At 35.5% G+C, this 17,964-nt stretch overlaps 1 protein-coding gene across 1 annotated transcript in view; it reads left to right on the top strand.

The window, feature by feature from the left end:
* EMC2 (ER membrane protein complex subunit 2) overlaps positions 1 to 17,964 on the top strand; it is a 37,201-nt gene that overhangs the window by 15,141 nt on the left and 4,096 nt on the right. The window contains exons 6-10 of the mRNA XM_048286261.1: positions 10,189 to 10,274; positions 10,445 to 10,504; positions 12,822 to 12,903; positions 14,042 to 14,152; positions 15,023 to 15,127. Coding sequence (XP_048142218.1) covers positions 10,189 to 10,274; positions 10,445 to 10,504; positions 12,822 to 12,903; positions 14,042 to 14,152; positions 15,023 to 15,127 — 444 coding nt within the window. The remainder of the gene's footprint in view (positions 1 to 10,188; positions 10,275 to 10,444; positions 10,505 to 12,821; positions 12,904 to 14,041; positions 14,153 to 15,022; positions 15,128 to 17,964) is intronic.

The following is a 17,964-nucleotide window of genomic DNA, read 5'->3' on the forward strand; positions in this document are numbered from 1 at the left end:
TATAAGTGTTACTTGGTTTTGAGGAGCTGTCTATTGGGTAAACTGTGTAAATGTAATACTAATCGGCTATTGCAGATGTTTTGGCAATCTCAGGTAAATCTTCCTAGGTGTGTGTTGAACCTCTACCTTTCTTTGGTCAGCTTATTTGATGAGGTCTGCTATTCAGGGGAGGAAAACCCACAGAAACACAGATAACTGGGATTAACTAGGCTATGCCAGAGCTGGATATAGATCAAGTGCCATCCCTTAAACTAAGTAAACCATTAAAAAACCCCACAAAACAAATTAAAAAGCAAGCAGTAACAATAAAAAACACCCCAAACCACTAGAAAGTTATTTTCGAGGCAACACATCTGGAAACAATACCAAGTTAAGCACTCGGACACAGTGGTAGGTTAAAGTCTGTCTGTTAGCAGTGATAGAACTCACAGATTTTTTGCAAGGGTAAAAAGAACTATTGCAGTTCTTCACTCTTCTTTTTCACTCTCCCTGAAGAAGTAGAAGCTTGAGCTCAAGAAGTTTTGAGCACAAGCATAGGTGTCCCCAGTAAATGGTGGATTTTATCTGTGCATGGCCCAAAGAGTTTCAGAGACACTAAGTCTTCAGAGTCATGTAGAACCAATATGGAACCCATTTGCAGTGAAGTCACAGAAGGGGTCACCTTGGTGCGTGTTTTATGACCTTTTTCTGAAAAGTGAAAAATGGAGCACCGTATTACAGTGACTTTTATGGACCACAGATCTTCGAAGCGTGCATTTTTGGCAGTTCTACTCTTCAGCTATCTCAGCATAGCTAACAGCATCTGAGTGGTTTGTTGGATGACTTTATAAAACGATATATTTAAATAAGTGAAATGCATGATTATTTCTTTATTTGGATTTCTTCCGTAACCAAATCATAAAGATTATCCATAAAGTTGTAATAGTTAGAAGCATAAGCTGTAAATATTAGAACAGTTGTGTGGTTGGATTTTTTAAGATCTGATAATAGAATTGGAGAATGTTAAATGCAAAGGAAAAGCTCCTTGCTATATAGCTGTAGAATTGGTTGAGTAAGGCTTGCATGTCAAGAGTGAAAGTTAAGTAAAAAGTTTTGATAAATTGTCATGTGCAGATTTCTACGTGTCATTTACCTGTTAATTATTTCCATGCACACATGTGGCTGCTGTAGGAAAATATTTCAAGATTTTAGAAAAGCAACTGTTGCTGAGTTTGTCTTGGCACTCACCTTGCTTTATGGAAATTTCTTCTGTCTGCTGACACATGGAGTTGCTTATATACATTGAATGTTTTGACAAGTGCTTTAAGTGAAACATAGACATTTGTTCACACAAATAATGTAAAAATCATACCTTGCACTGACTGATCAAAAAGTAGCATGGAAAAAGATTTTTCCAAAAAATTACTTCCTTTAGACACATAGCAGAATTTTCCATTCTAAAAAGTAAAATTTGAACTCACATTATGTAATGGACATTTCCACTTTCATCTGAGGTTTTGTTGCATGCAAAGCACTGAAATTAAGGTAACAGTAATTATTTTATTTGATTTCTTATGATAGAATTCAAAATAGTCTTTATTTTTAAAATAAGATCATCTCTAAGTTTTATCTCACTCTGCTCTTACTTGCTGAAAAAGATAACTCATTTGACAATGGAACAATGTTAATGTCACCTCAGAAATTTTGTGTCATTTTTCAAAGCATGTAGATGTTGAGTAATAGTCACTTTCTAAAGACTTTAATGATTAAAATGTGGCTCGTGAAATGCATAACTTGCATACATTTCAATAGGGTAAGAATTGGAATCTTTTCCGTTCTGGTCTATTTTGATTGAAGTCATGGCATGTTAGAGGTCAAGCTGACAGATTACTTTTATTGAGGCTGCGTAGTATTTTCTATCACAGGGCTCTTTTTATTAATTAAAATTTCGTGTAGCGTCCAGTTAAAAATGTTGATAGTGATGCTGAACAGTGACTGATTTGTTTGTAGGTCTTCAGATAAAATGCTTGTTCTGTTTCTCTGAACAAAATAAAAGAGATTCATTGGTTTTTTAGTGGTGTTGGTAGAAAGGACTTTTTTGTTTGTTTTTGCTCTTTATGTATTTTGTTGATAAATCCTTATCATGCTCTGCTTTGGAGGAAAGCCTTCTAGGTAGACAATTTTTCTTCAGTTGGGCACTTCTTGAGGTGGTCTGCCCAGCAGTGCAGAGAAGATTGTTGATGAGAAAGGAAACTGAGTTCATGTGATCAAGACTTAGGTTGGTGTCTAACCCACTCCACTGTCATCCTAGTGCACCAGCAGTTTCTCCTGATTATTCAGCTCAACCATCAAGAAGATTGCAGAGCACTTGGTCAACACCAGGGAAAAGTGAGATAAGGCACAAAGTTCTGCCTTAATTCTAATCCACAGAAAATCTGGTGTCTTTATTAGGATAATTTGTCAGCCGTTTTTCTTGCCACTTTTTCAACCAAGCTTTTCATGCAAGACACTCTGTATGCTTCCTTAGCTTAGGACATGTGGATAGTCTCATTAACTTCTTGGGTTTTGTAATATAATTGTGTGAATGAATAATTAAAATTTTCGTCGTAAGACAGTGTTCTGATCAACTTTACTGTTATGGGAGTGGGCAGGGACAAGTGTATGTGTATGGTCACGTGAAGTTAGCATATGGTCACATGAAGTTGCCCTTTCTCTTACTGTTTTGAGATGCTTTTTGTAGATGAGCTGGACGTACTTCAGAAGAGACACAGGAGGTTCAAGACCTCTGGGAACCCAGAATACTAGAAAGATTCAGAGCAAAATCATAGTACTTAGTATCATGTAAATAGGCAGCAATTATATACCATGAATATCTGAGTTCATCTCTTTCTGTGATTGTGCATTACTGCCATCTGGACAGTATAGGTAACCCTTCTTTCCCCACCTCCTTGTCTACACTAAATAAGATGACAATAACGAGTGCTGAATTGGAGCATTGCTTATCTGTTTATCATCTGAACTGTGATATTTCCTTAAAACTGCTGCAGCAGCTGTGAATTCATTTTTAACAGAGACCTGTGAAGATCTTGCAGCTTTGTACATTCATCTACAGGATGCTCTGAGTTGCAAAAAGGAAAACTGCTCACCAAATGAAACATCTAGTGGGGAGAATTTTCTGAGGTGACATGGATGTTTCATTAAATATATTGGCAGCACTGCCAGGAAAGACAGAGCTAGACCTAAACTTAGGTGTGTACAGTAGTAGTTTTTAAGGGAATCGAGAAAGATAGCTTGGCACTGTCTGACGCAGGATGGAGCTCGTGAGAGGTGTGAAAAACTGCAGCTGCTACTTTGGTTAGTTCCCAACAAAAACTGATGGGTAAGCTGGGAATGCACTATGTGGTCCTAAAAGTACGGGTTTTTTGCTTTTGACGGAGCGTCATTTACCATTGCAGGGTTTTTTTGCTTCTTGTTCAGTTGTGATCAGTGAAGAGAGCAGAGTGCATTCCATTTTTCCCATGTTTTGTGAGTGTAGCACTTCCAAATGTTGATGGAGATTTTGTATCTTGAAATTAAGTATTTGAGAACGTAAGAACAGCTGTACTGCAGTTGTGGCAAAAGTCCGTTTTACTTGTCCTGTGTCTGACTTTGACTTATTGCAGATCCAGAGGTGTGTAAGACCAGGGCAATGACAGTTTGCTGTGGTCTGTTCTGCCACTTTCTTTTCATCTTCATGTTGCAGTTTTCCTGTGCCAGAAGTGATAACTCTGTTTTTAATGGCTCTTCATGAAATTTCTGCATAGATTTATTTTAAATTTGTTTAAGTTTGCCATGCCTACATCTACAACATAATTGAGAAATTAAATTTTGTAATTGATTAATGGATTGGGCAAATCTCCTGGGTTTTTTTCATTCCCACACCTTCAATCTAACAATTTTATTTAATGCCTCTGAATTTGTCTGTTACTGTCAGCAGTTGTTTTCACCTTATTAATACTCATGACTTTAGGGATCTTTTGCACTTTTTTCCCCTCTAAACTAACAAGTCCTAATGTGCAGCAATTCTTGTTGCCATTCTGTGCCTTTAACTCTGCTGCTGTTCTGAGTGTCAGTTCTGTGTTTTTTCCTTTATTTGGGTGAGAAATGAGAGGACAGAACAGCAGTCAGTAATGCAAGAGCATTATGAACTTAAAAACAACAAAATGATGCCACAGATGTGTCTTTTCTGTATTCTTTTCTGTATTCATTTCTGTATTCTTTTCTGATAATTCCAGTATCACCGTATTTTCAGTTTTGGGTTTTGGAGCAGGGTTTTTATATTTTTTTAAGATGGCTTCTGAACACTGAACTGATGTTTTATAGAACTGTTTATTGCAAGTCCAGTATCTCCCTCTTAACTGGATATACTCAGCTTTTTTGTGTACATTAAATTAGTATTGTTTGACCCTATATGCAGCCAGTTATGTAGATTAAGTTTCAGGGTTTGTTTTATTGTGCTGATAAAAGTATTTATTATGATTCATTATTTTGAATGCTATTTTTTGCTGTTGTCTTTTGTTCTTTATACTTAAAAAACTCCTTATCGACATTTAACTTTACATCACTATTAATTCCCTTGTTAGATCACTTATCAGGAGTGCTGATTAGTAGTTTTTAGTACAGGTGATTCTGGGATTCTCAGTGCAGAGAGCCCTTTCCTTTTTTACTTATTTATCCATCCCCTATTAGACTGTGGTAACTCTAGTTTCCTTCAGAGCTTTCAGCTTCAGGGTGAGACATCTTGTTGAAATTATTTTTTAAGTCAAAGATGACTTTTACATGGATCTTTATTCATCTACACTTAGTGACTCCTTGAAGAACTCCAGTAGATTAGGGAAGCCTTACTTTCCTCTGTGTAAACTGTTCTTACTTTTTGTTGGTATATAGCATTTTTCCTGTTTGCCAGTTCCAGGCTTTAGCTTTTCAGCCTTTACAGCTTCTACCAATTTTCTCCATGCTGGTGTTAGTCTTTATAGGTTGTTTATTGGGTTCCCCCAGAATTCTGTAACAAGTCATGTTTTGCTTTGACATTATCCCTAAAGGAGCAGCTTCAACCCAGTGGCTCTGTGCCTGCATAGGTTTGCATGACTTAACTGTCTTTCGTAACTGACTTTGAAAAAAAGTCTGAATTCTGGTAAGAATACATTCTTTATTGTGGTTGGTTTTGATTACGTGCTATTTTTTGACATCTGTGTAATTTTTTCCGTGCATCTTTGTTGTAGTTGTTTACACTTGTTTTGATTTGCATATTGCAATTTCAAGAAAAATGTTTCAATGTATCAAACTCTTAGACCAAATGCACATTTTCTAAAATATTAAAAAGAGAGAAAAATTTCTTTTTAAAATGAAAAGTATCATTTGTTTAATGCTGTAGTAGTTATAAAGATAAGAAGTTGTTCCTTTCCTAGGGGTGTTAATCCCTGAAAATTCTCCTACTAATGCTTTCTTTGCAACCATGAAATTTAGAACAATGTTAGACTCTCTTTTGGTATGTTCTACTAATGAAATGCAGAAGTTGATAAATGTTCAAGTCTTCACTTCATTTTGAGTCTACTTAATGCTAATTAAAAAGAATCATGACAAATGGACGATTAGTTCTTATGCCAGATTAGGAATTTTTAGTCTTTCAAAGAAATACCTTAGAAAGGTTCACTCCTTAACAAATTTGTACATACTGAAGTACCTTTGTCCAGATGATACTGTTTCTGTAAAGTATTACTTTAAGATGCTTGTATGTTTCAATTAAGAGTTGTGGATTTATAGAATTAGCCAATAACCATTCTAGAGTTTTGCTTTAAACTCTGGAAAATTGATGGGGGAAATCCATGTCATAGTATCTGCGCGGTCAAACACTGCAGATCTTGTTACAGCACTGGAGGTTTTGCCTTTTCCTTTTTACTTAAGGTGGAAGGAGAAAGAAGATTGAGTTAGTTTTTGTATGAGGCTTGTTCTAGAAAGCCTTACTGTTGTGATGTGAAGAACTGAAATGTACTCTCTAAATGCTATTTTTTAAATCTTTATCAAGGTAATTGTTTGTGCCTATTTTAGTGGGCTTCTTAGACTTCAAAATAATTTTAAGTCCCTGTAGTTAAAAATAAATTTCTCAAGAATATTCTTGGTCGCCTTGAAATTAATAATTGAACAGATTTGTACTCTGCATTTTGCAGTTTTTTAGTATCTTGCAGTAGGTCCCTTAAAAGTGAGTTTGTATTTTGATATGTGAGGTTTTTGGTAAAAAGGACCTTTAACATAATAAAACATGAAATTGCCTGGTTTTCTTTTATCAGCTGGTTGTAAGGCAGGTAATAAATTGGAAGTATGATATAAATGCTAGGTAAAGCTTCTGTAGAATTGGTGTGAGTCTGGCTTTACTTAACAAGTAACTATTTTTGTATGCTAAAGTGGTTATTAGTGTTCGTTGTGGTTCTGTGCAGTAAGGCATTTTGTTTAATTTGTATGGAAATAAAGAAAAATTGATCCTATGAATGTAAATTGTCATTAATTATACTGCTGTCCTCCGGATGCTCGGGAAACTGTGTGAGCCTCAGCTCACAGAGCAGCACTTAAGTTGACTCACACAGTGAGCTCATGGGCAGTGTAAATGAGAACAAGAATTAGAAGTTTGCAGCACACAAACAGGCCCATGTTTTGGTTGTAATGCAGACCTTTTTGTATATATTTTTCTTAACGTACCGACTACTGGAATTACTGAATTTTACTTTTATTTAAAAAAACCTGATAGACTTTATGATTCAAAGAAAAACTAGGAAGTCAGGTGGGAAAGTAGTTTGTGAATAATACCATTAAAATTAAAAGCAGTAGTAGTATGTTTTCATGTCTATATTTTTTCACCTGTCGTATCATGACTGTGAATCACAGATCTGAATACTTCAGATCTACTGAACACTCTGTGCATATCTCTTGGCTTTATGATTTTATTCAGGTGATGGAAAAAGTTAGAATTTGCTTTAAAAAAACTCTACATCCTCACTGAATTCTTTCCAGTGGTTTTAAAAAGACTTTCAGAAATTCTGTGCTACTAGACAATGTTTTGTTCTTCCTCAGGATGTCACCACTGCTTTGAGTGGCTGAGCCTCTCTTTTGTAAACTCAGGGTTTTCTGTAAATAAACTTAGCTCCCAGCATTTCTGAGGGTGAAGAGAGTGCAGATTCCAAACCCAGGTGCTGCTATATTTTTGGTGATAAAAAAGGGAAGTTTTAAATACCGTTTTTCCTATGTAAAAGTGTAATTTTGAAGAAATTTCATGGGATTTGGTGCAGAAGGGAGCTTCTGTCAAATGTGTATGTAATTCATTTAATTCCTAAGTACTACCACCAGAATATGTTAATTATGTCTAATGCTTTTGTCCTTGTTATTAGATTGCATTAGATTACATGTTTGCTGTAGGTAAACATCAGCTTCTATTTGGGACTAGAAATAGTTGTAGCTTTTCATAAATGAATGTCTTGAGGCTTCTTTGATTTATGTTACTTGGAAGTGCTGTGGTTAAGAAATAAAGCAGCCATGGAAAATGTGTTTCCAGACTCTTTTGGAGGACTGACTTGGATGCAATTGAAGGAGTTGCATTAGAAGCAAAGAGGAGAGTGACTTATGTAGACTGTTCCTGTTTGCCATTGCAAATTAAGTTGTCATATGCATTGATTGATTTTATACGTTTAATAGATTATTTTAGTTCTCAAGGGTTTACTTTAATCAGGCTCTTGATTTCTTTAAATTTTGAAAATAACTGAGTTGTTAATCCAACAGCTACGTTTAAAAAGCTACATTTATAAAGTCAGTAGTCTGTTACCTGCAAAAACCCTTCTGTCTTGGTTGGCTGTACGAATGCTTGATGCATTCCTTTGGCTGTGCATGCTGTTATCCCCACTTTCCCTTTTTTCATGTTTCAGGCTCAGTGGGCAGGTCACTGGGCTGTGTATAATGACAGCTTTGGGTAGTGGGTTAACGCTGCCCTGGTGTTCCCACCATAGCAAGGGGGTGACCTGCTTTACAAACGCTTTGAGAGCTCCATAAAACGTCACAGCGAACAATCACCGGGGTTTTGGTTAGGGTTTTTTTGGTTGTTACTCTATGGTTTTGTTTGTAATAGCAGCATGATAAGCATGTGGGATTATTCTTTTTGAATTTAAAGAAAATAAGTTTAATTATGCTGTTACCTTTATTTTTTTAAAAAGCAAAAATAAAATAGAGTGTTGCTGTTACAGTGATAAATGTGTCAGCAGTTAAAATTTCCAGTTATGGCTTTTAGCCAGATGTCTCTCAGTAAAAGTAGAATGGTGTATGTAACTTCACAGGTTGCAGTTTGACAAAGAAGCCGTAGAAGCCACACTGCTTGTGTTCTAATTTGGCCCCTGATGAATGTTCTTTCTGCCTGTGTCTTACGTTTAATCAGAAAAGTCAAATACTTTTTTCCTCACTTGAGTTATTTTCACTGAATTTTCATTGAATACGTGTTTGTGAGGGAGATAAAGGAGATTAATTAAAAGGAAAGAATGAACTTCATGTCAAAAGCATTTCTACCTTTTCTGTTTTGATGCTTGAACTAGTTTATCCCTCTCTTCTTTTGGAAGCAATTGATTAGTTCAATTGGTGATTAAAGTCTAAAAAATTATTTAGGAGAGTATTTATGTTTAAAATGATGTAAATATACAAGAACTCTTGCAGGGCATATGTGACTGTGAACTTGGGTACATCATGAATAAGTTAATTTCAGGGCTATCTGAAATTCAAAGATTAAAATTGTTTAAGATTTTGTTGAAAAGTTGTCTGTTCATGTGCTGTCAAGGCTTCTGAAAGGTGATACCCAACTGTATAAACTCTTTATAAGATATGAAATAGGATGAGAGCTATGAAGGGAGTAAGCAGTGGGACTTAATTACCAGAAAAGTGTGCTTTATACTTTTGGTCATTATTATCTCATGGAGAAATGGCATACAAGAGTGTGTGTACAGACAGACATCATGTACACTAGACCATCTGTTGTGTCATTTCTGATCACAGTGGTTGTGATCACCCAAGAGCACAGGGATTAGAGGTGAGGAAGGAGGCTGATGGCATTCCTTCTTTAAGTTATGTTATGCTGGAATTGTATTTTTCTTTTGTTCTCTCAGATTTCTAATCTGATGACTTTCAGGGTGGCTGAGGTGTGCTGTTTGCTGCCAGCTGGGAAGATTCCTTTGTTCTGAATCACACCTCAAGTGTATGTTGATACTCAGTTGGTTTGAGCATGGTGCTGATAACATCAAGGTCACAGGTTCGACACCTGTGTAGACCATTTTAGTAAGAGTTGGACTCGATGAGATCCTTGTTGGTCCCTTCCAGCTCAGAATAATCTGTAGGATTGACAACACCTACAGGCCTGAAAACTGTAACCAGCATCATTCAGAAGCTGGAATATTGGATTGAAGTACAGAATAATCAACTATTACAATCCTGTATATCTTATCTGCTTCTGGTCTCTAACAACTTCTATGTACTTCAAAATTTAAATACATTATAATTCTTACAACTCATTTTTATATTGTTTAAATTGAAATACTTTTCTACCCACATATCAAAGTACTGCTCAGATTTTGCCATTGAATTGACTATTTTGTATTCCCTTTACATTGCAGAGCCTACTTTGTGCTCCAAGAATGATGAGAGACTTGTTTAGGAAATTGTTGTGTATTTAGCATTAGTTAAAGATGGCATTCAGCACTCCAACAAGAATATTTTTTAATGGCTGAAAGCCATACTTAAACAGAGTACAACAACTAAGATGCATCTGTGAGATTTTCTAGGACTCAGTCACCATTTCTCCTCTATAGTCATGGATCTTGTGAATGACAAGGTGGGGTCATTGGAACGGCTGAAGATTAGCATCCCCTGCTGTTTTGTAATTATCAGAATCTGGACAGTCATTTATTTGAATGAAATAATGCATACAGTTTGTGCCTCCCAAGAAAAGCATACATAATGCGATTGTAAGAAGAGGTTTTCAATCTCTCAGTGGGATGTCATAGGGTATGTTTATAAACTTCAACCTAGCAGTGTCTCTGCAGTGGAATTCCACTGGTATTGAGATAATAATTTACACAGTCAAATTGCTTTCCTTACAAAAACCCAGGGAATTATGAGGCCTAATCCTTTATTAATGTCAACCCATAGGCAGCAAGAAAGCGTAAGATTGCCATTCGAAAAGCCCAGGGGAAAAATCTCGAGGCCATCCGAGAGCTGAATGAGTATCTGGAACAGTGAGTGTCTTGCAAGAATACGGAATGTGTTTTGCCATTCTGATAAATCTTTTTAATTAAAATGGAATTTGCATTTAATTTACGCTTTTGCTTCAGTGCTAGTCATTTGCAGAATCCCTTGTACATTCTTTCTTTTTTTTCTTTTTTCCTCTCTTGTCGTCTCTGTACAGATTTGTTGGTGACCAAGAAGCTTGGCATGAACTTGCAGAACTTTACATCAATGAACATGAGTAAGTTGTTTGCTAAGTCCACATAAAAACTGTTAATTTGAAACCCACTCTGTGTAAGTCAAAAACCTCAGTGATTTTTTTTTTTTTAAGGACTAGTGATACAAAGTATGCTGTCTCATTTCCAACATGACAGGCCTCAACTAGAAATAATTACCAAGCTTACGTGGCTACCAAATACTTTAAGAAGGCATTTGATTTTCAAACAGAAAGAGTTTACTTAATTACCTGTGTGTTTCAGTAAGTTTTAAAATCTGATGTTTAAAAAAGTGGTTTGAGTGCAGCAGGGAACAGCACTTACTTCCCATCTTTTTTTTTGTTCAAGTGATGTATTTTACTTGTTAGAGATGGTAAATTCTTTACTTCTAAAATCAATTGATCACAGCAACTGATATTCCAATTTTCTTTTAGCCTACCTCTCCCAGAACTTTTAGTAACCTTTAAAAAAAACTCCACAAAGCAAAACATGGATCCAGAGTTGGAGGTATCTGGTCGCCTGGGTACAAAACCCAGTGCGATCAAGAATGCTGAATGTTGTAGTAACTTGCTTATTGGAATTTAATGTTTTTGTTAGCTTTTTTTATTGCTGTAGTGACAGGAGGAAATCCCAGTGTGAGAGGATTAGCTCCAAGCCTTAGTGCAAGTTTTCTAATATCGCAGCATTAATTCAAACCTCCACCCAAAGGCATATCTTTTTTTTCCCCTCTTTCTTTAGTTCTTCAGCCCAGCCTGAATTATATCACATTGTTTCCTTCTTTCCTTTTCAGAGGGTAGTAGAAGAATCAAATTGTCAATGAAGAAATAGCTGTTCTCACTGTGAGGGAAAAGTTGTTCCCCAGTCACCTCTCTTTGCACCCCATTCTCAAAGAAAATAGTTATTAAATTCCTTTAAATGATGACTTCAGAAATAATCTAGAATTTTGATACCTGGATTTCCATTTGTTTGGGGAAATCTACCAGCCACTTTTCCAAGAAAACAGCTACTAAAAAAAAATTAGCTAGAAAGATACTTAAGCTTGTCAGATCTGTCAGTACGAAAGTGAATGAGAGAGTGGTGCAGACATACGTATTCCATTATTGGGTTGGGGTTTTTTTGCTATAATCTTTATTATGAAATTGTGCAGTAAACTCCAAGAAAGGAATTACTTTTCCTTGTATTTGTCTTGGTCTATAATTCCAATAAAAAGCAGTATGTAGAAATTCAGTTCATGGAAAGAATTCACAGTGCTCACTGTACTTCTATGAGCATCATTATTATTGATAACAGGGAAAAATTGGGCTTGTGAAATCACCATGCTCTCATTGTTCATAAACACACTTAGATGTACAAGGTTTACGCAGTCCTCAGTTCTACCCTGTTCTGCAATAAGGATTCTGGCTTCTGCTTTTGGAGAATGAGGTGGCTGCCCTTTTATCTCCAAATTGATAATTGTTATAGATACACAACTGTTATAATATGCATTAGAGAAAACCACAGCGTATTATTTTAGGATACAAGATTTTACAGATAATATGGTTTACTATGGTCTCATAATTGCTAAATTGCTTTTACTGCGATATTAGGTATCTACCCACACTGTCCTTATAAACCTTGTGTCTCTGAATTTTGGAATCCTATCACGTAAACTAGTGGTATCGTGTATCTCTAGATGATGCAAATTGTGCAGAAAATTCTATTATTTGGAAGATCATGAAGCCGAGATTCTTCTCAATAAACCTGCATTTTGAGCTTGACTTCTTAATTCTTTCTGAAAGCTTTCAGAAAAAAAGCCTCAAGGACTAGCCTTTTCTTTTCAAATGATAAGGATTTGCCCATTTGGACAGGTCTGATGCCATTTTCCTACATAGATTTGATCTGTTTGAGTTTTAGAACTGTTCTTAGTATGATTTTTTTGATCTCAGTTCTGTGGCTGACTGTTGTCAGGTGAAGTTAATTGACAGTGTAAATGCTATGGTCTGTAGTTGGGTTTATGAATCCTCAGGTAGCTGAATTTTCTTAGGAAAAAATGAATTATTTTGTAGTCTCAGCTCAGTATCTTACAGTACCGAATACCTGTTTCTGCTCATCACGCTGATAAGAAATGGCACTTACTAATAAGAGAGAAGTATATTAAATACTCTTCGTGAGCTCTTCCTTATATACCTAGACTATTAGATTTTGTCTTGGTTCTAAACATCATTTTAAAATGAAACATTTTTATTAATTGTGAATCGTGATTTTATGGGGGGAAAAGTAAGACTTTTATTGTGCTGTAAAAAAACGGAAGCGAAGAGCTGTGTACTCTTGTTTCATTTTATCACTGTTTTTTGTATTCCTCAGCTATGCAAAGGCAGCCTTCTGCTTAGAGGAGCTTATGATGACTAATCCACACAACCACTTATATTGTCAGCAATATGCTGAAGTAGGTATTTCAGAAAAATCGATTATGTTTTATTACATTTTCTGTTTTTATGTTACAGAAGTGGTGAAAATGGTTTCTTTAATTTTTCCCTAAGAGATTTAAAAGAGTACACGGAGAATGTTAACATCTCATAGACCTGAATATGTTTTGAAAACTGTGTTTTCTTACTCAGTGTGACTAAGCTAAATATAAGAGTTAGGGCAGGAATTATTGAAGATAAAAGCTAATTTTAATTGAACTCTTCTTGTTGAAGTTTTTATGCGCTTTTCAAATTAAGTGCATGAGAAGTTAAATTTTTCTACAGCAGTGCTTCCTAGGTGGTTATGATATATTGCCTGTTACTGTGGACTCAGATCTTGAAATCCACATTCCAAATTCTGCCTGAAAGGAGCACTGGGGGAAGAGAGGTAAAAACTAGAGGTAAATTCAGAAGTTTTAGCTCAAGGCTTTAGCCATTTGAATTTATCTTTTTTTTCCAGATTATATTTTTTTTTCCTAAATTGTACTGTTAACTGCTTAGAATGGGTTTAATTTGTTTAGTTAACGTGGATAAAATTGGGTTGACATTAAAACTTGAAAGCCTTAGTAGCTTTCTCATAGAAAGACTTCGAGGCATATCTTGTAGTATTTATCCCTCTTTTTGTTGATCTAATATCTGGAAAAATGAATGGAAAAACAGTGGAGTAATACTCTAAACTTTGTGTGCTATTTTGAATACATAATGAAAGGCATTGTGTTGTTTTGTGTACTGGTTTCATGCGTGCTGTGGAAACATACTGTCAGTATGGATTTCTGGTAGTCAGAATTTAGATTTAAATTTGTGCTGCTTTTCATAAGAGACTATCCCAAGGTTTCAAGTATTTATAGGTGAAAAGTAATCACTTTTTAATCTTGTAGCAATACATTAATTAACTTAATGCTGGGGTTTTTTCTCCTATAGTTAAATATTTTAAAATGTATATATTGCGAAGAACTTGAATTTCTCCCAGGCCAGTATTTGGCCTTTGATAGGACTCAACCTGATTTGAAATGTCATGTGAAACAAACTTGGAGTGAATTTTTGTAATATCATTGCTTCAGAGTGAATTCCTGAGGTATGAATGACATGCAAGTTTCAGGAGCTTATAATTTTTTACAGGTTAAATACACTCAGGGGGGGCTTGAAAACCTTGAGCTATCAAGAAAGTATTTTGCACAAGCACTGAAGCTTAACAACAGAAATATGAGAGCTCTATTTGGACTTTATATGGTAAGCATGATTATATATTTTCCATGTTATCATTTTGAATTATCCTTTGCCATTTGCTGTTTTGTTTTTTCCCCCTGTTGTTTTAACTTAATAGGTCAGATTATTAACACTGTTTTAAAATACGAAGTGTTTTATGTACATTTTGAGTATGGACAATTTTGTGCCAGTAAGTACTCCTTACTTGAAGTGCTCTTAACTTTTAAGTCTTGCCTGTATTTTCGAAAGAATTATAATTATTGGCACAGGAAGGTAATTTCTTGAAAAAGGATTTAAAGACATGCTCCTGTCTAGAGGATGGTGAGCTGCTGAAGAATACCAGCACAGTAGCATTGATTCCTTGCACAGTGCATTTATTTATATAAGTAAAAAACTCTCTTTGGTTCTTAAAGTAATATTTTTTATTCTTTCAGGTAAAAGTGGACATACTTTATGTAGAGTCTTACCTGCTTTTAAAATGTGTTTTCTGATGCTACAGGGAAAAATGTCATGTTTTTAATGGCAATTTGGACATACAAGTGATGTATTTTATATTGTCTATGGTAACAAATTGAATGTGGAAAACTAATTCATAACTCTCAGTTTAGGAAAAGCAAATTAGATTAGATGATCATGTCCAGGTCTGGTTCTTAACTCAATACACAACTGAACTGAAGTTTAATGTAGCTTTAAATAGAACAAACAATAGCTTAAAAAGTTCAGCTAATTCTTACCTGGATGCTGTTTGCCAGTAACTTTAAAAATTTTTTTTGTCTTTTTCCACTGTCACTGTGCATGGGACTTGGACTGTAAGGATGCTGAATGTTCTCTTATTTCATGCACATAAGTTTTATAGTTACACTGGGTTTTGTTTTTATTTTATTGTATTCCTAGTCTGCCAGTCATATTGCTTCCAATCCAAAAGCAAGTGCAAAAATGAAAAAAGATAATATGAAATATGCCAGCTGGGCAGCAAACCAAATAAACAGAGCATACCAGGTTAGTACTTCACCGCTTTATGATACTTTTGACATGCTCTATAGTTCTTTCCTGCACTTTTTATCAACTGCTGATCAAGAGGTTAAATAGGACATGTAAATCAGCATAATCTGCTTGGATGTTTTATGTTCTGCTTCAGTTTGATTTCCAGGAAACCTTAATTAATATAAGGTTGATATTTTACATTTATTAATTACTATCATGTACTTAATAACTTAAAACAGCTTTTTCCTACTAATATTAACTGAATGTACACTAGTGTAATACTGACCTCCAAGACTTGGTTCTACAGCTATTTTGGTAGAACTTGGTGTCTCTTTAGAGTGACTTTGTTACCCACTTCTGTTTTACTAGAAAACAAATGAAAATTCTAGAATTTTTATTTTCCTTGAGTTTACTTGACCTTTCAAAATCGTATTTAATTGCCTTAGTATTTGTGACTGAAGTTGGTTTTGTGTAGTTTTGTAGAAAAATGCTTGTTGAGTTCTGAAAACATAGACTTTGTAGGCCATGATCAAAGCTTGCTGAAGTCATTAGGAGTCTTTTCAACTTTTTGAAAAATTAGGTGTAAACTTTTATATTTCCTATTGTATTATAAGCATCTATTTCTTTCTCTAACTATGAATGAACACATGTTTTAGGTCAGAGGCTCTGCTGTCTGTGCATCCCAAATATAGTATGCTGATTTGACTCCCTTACAACTATTTTTAATGATCTGCTAATCAAAGTTTATATATAAGTAATCCTGAACATCAAAATCATACTGTCCAGTTCTCCCCACAGTTTTTTCTTTGAGCAAAAGTATTGATACTAAATGCAAAGACTTTGTATACATGTAACACTTCTTTCTCTCTGCAATATTTCAGTATCGGAACCCAATACTTAATTTTTTTTCTTGTTGCTACTGTTTCACAGTTAGTACTACCAAATGGCCTTTTTACAAGTACCATCTATTATGAAATTAAATTAGATTTTCCTTTTACAGCTAGTGCAGTTTTCCTAATACATACTGCATGTCAGTTCCTTGCCAAGAGTGCAGCTTCTTGTGGCTGATGTGTTTTTGATATATTCCAACTTAGAGGTATTTTCCATTTCTCCTAATTGGCCCTGTAGCTTCTGACTGTACAGTGAAGAGTATTGTATCCCTGGGGACAAAATGAAGAATTTTATACCTATGTGCCTAAATTTTATTTCTCTTCTGCTGTTTAAATCACTCTGCTTTTCATTAATAAACCATTTACCTGCTCACAATGGTAAGGTGTGTATGAATTAACTACTTTGTCTGATGTTTCATAAATAACCAGGGCTTCGTTTGACTTGAACTGTGCCTGATATTCCTGTAAGCACAGCACGGACAGAAGACTCAAGTATTGCAGAATTCAAAACAAAACAAAACTTCCAAAAAAAAAGAAAAAGAAAAAAACCCAACACAAACCCAACCAAAACAACCAAAAACTTATAAAAAACTGTCAAAGAATGGAATACACTATGGATTCATAGTTGATAGAACAAAACAGGTTTTAAAGATGTGTGAATTTTTTGTGAAAACCAGTATTCCATGTTTTACATCTTAGTAAATGAACTGCTTAGATTTGAGTGGATTTGCACATGTTTTAAGTAAATATTGTGATTGGAGCTCAAAGTACCGGTAGAGAGTTTTAAGCACTTCTGGGAAACAGCCCCTTTTAAGGTTGCATCAGGGTGGAAATTTAAAACCAGTAGTGGTTGTGGACTGGCCTAGAAGACCTGGAAATAGGCAACTCCTGGTTCTAAATATAATGGATGTTTAATTAAGACAGTTTCTAGTTAATTGATGCATATCCAGATAAGCATACCTGATTTTTTTTCTTTTCCTTTTTTTCTCTCCACATGGCTTACTGTTAAGATCATAATGTCTCTAACAAAACATGACTTTTATTGGGATTGGTGTGGTGCTGGGGGCATTTTTGAGTGTGTGGGGTTTTTTGGGGGGGTGATTGTTGGGTTTTTTTTCTTTTAGTTTGAATTTTTTTTAATTACTGTTTCTGTGGAGTTCTTTTGGATACTACATTAAGCATTTTTGGTTGATGCTTACCAGAACAGGCCATGTTAACACAATTAACATGCATGCATACATACATATATATATATATATATATATATATATAGAGCATACTTTAGCTGCTCTTGTTAGCTGTTTGGGGTATAAAGTGAAGAACACTGTGTATGATTAGAATCTTAGGGAAAATTCAGCTCTTGAGAAAATGAAAGTGCTCAAGCTCAAGCCAGGATCTGGCAAGTAAATGGGGTGAACACCCCCTTCCTCTGCCCAGAAGAACCACAAGAAGCTCTAGAGAGTACAGCTGGGCAGGGTAGCCCCAGCCCAACCCTCCTGACCTTGTTACATGGCTGCAGAAGCATTTGGCTACTCCAGTCTCTGTGTCAGAGACTCAGAACATCCAGCAGCTACAGCCTGTGGTGTTGGGTGATGCTGTAAGTGGCAGTTCCCCTATGAGTCAGTGTTGATTTGTTGCTTCCTTGGTGAGCTGAGCAGTTGGAAATTGTCACCCTTTGGACCTGAGGATGAAGTCTTGGCCACTTGTGCCAGGCAAGCAGCCCTTACAGTGTTCCTGCCTTAGTGGAGGGTATGTCTAGACAGGTTTGGTTTTAAGCTGGATATTTATATTATCTCTGTAAGTCCTCCCCACTTTCCATGCATTATCCACCTGTAAAGTGCAGTAAGAGCCTTAAAAGCTTGTTGGGTTTAACATTGACTTATTTTATTGGTTGGACATTCTCATACTGCTAAATGAAATTTTTCTGGTGGTCATGTTCAAGACAGCAAAATGCATTTGGAA

The sequence above is a fragment of the Corvus hawaiiensis genome, chromosome 26, assembly GCF_020740725.1.
Source record: "Corvus hawaiiensis isolate bCorHaw1 chromosome 26, bCorHaw1.pri.cur, whole genome shotgun sequence".
NCBI classification, from domain to species: Eukaryota; Metazoa; Chordata; class Aves; order Passeriformes; family Corvidae; genus Corvus; species Corvus hawaiiensis.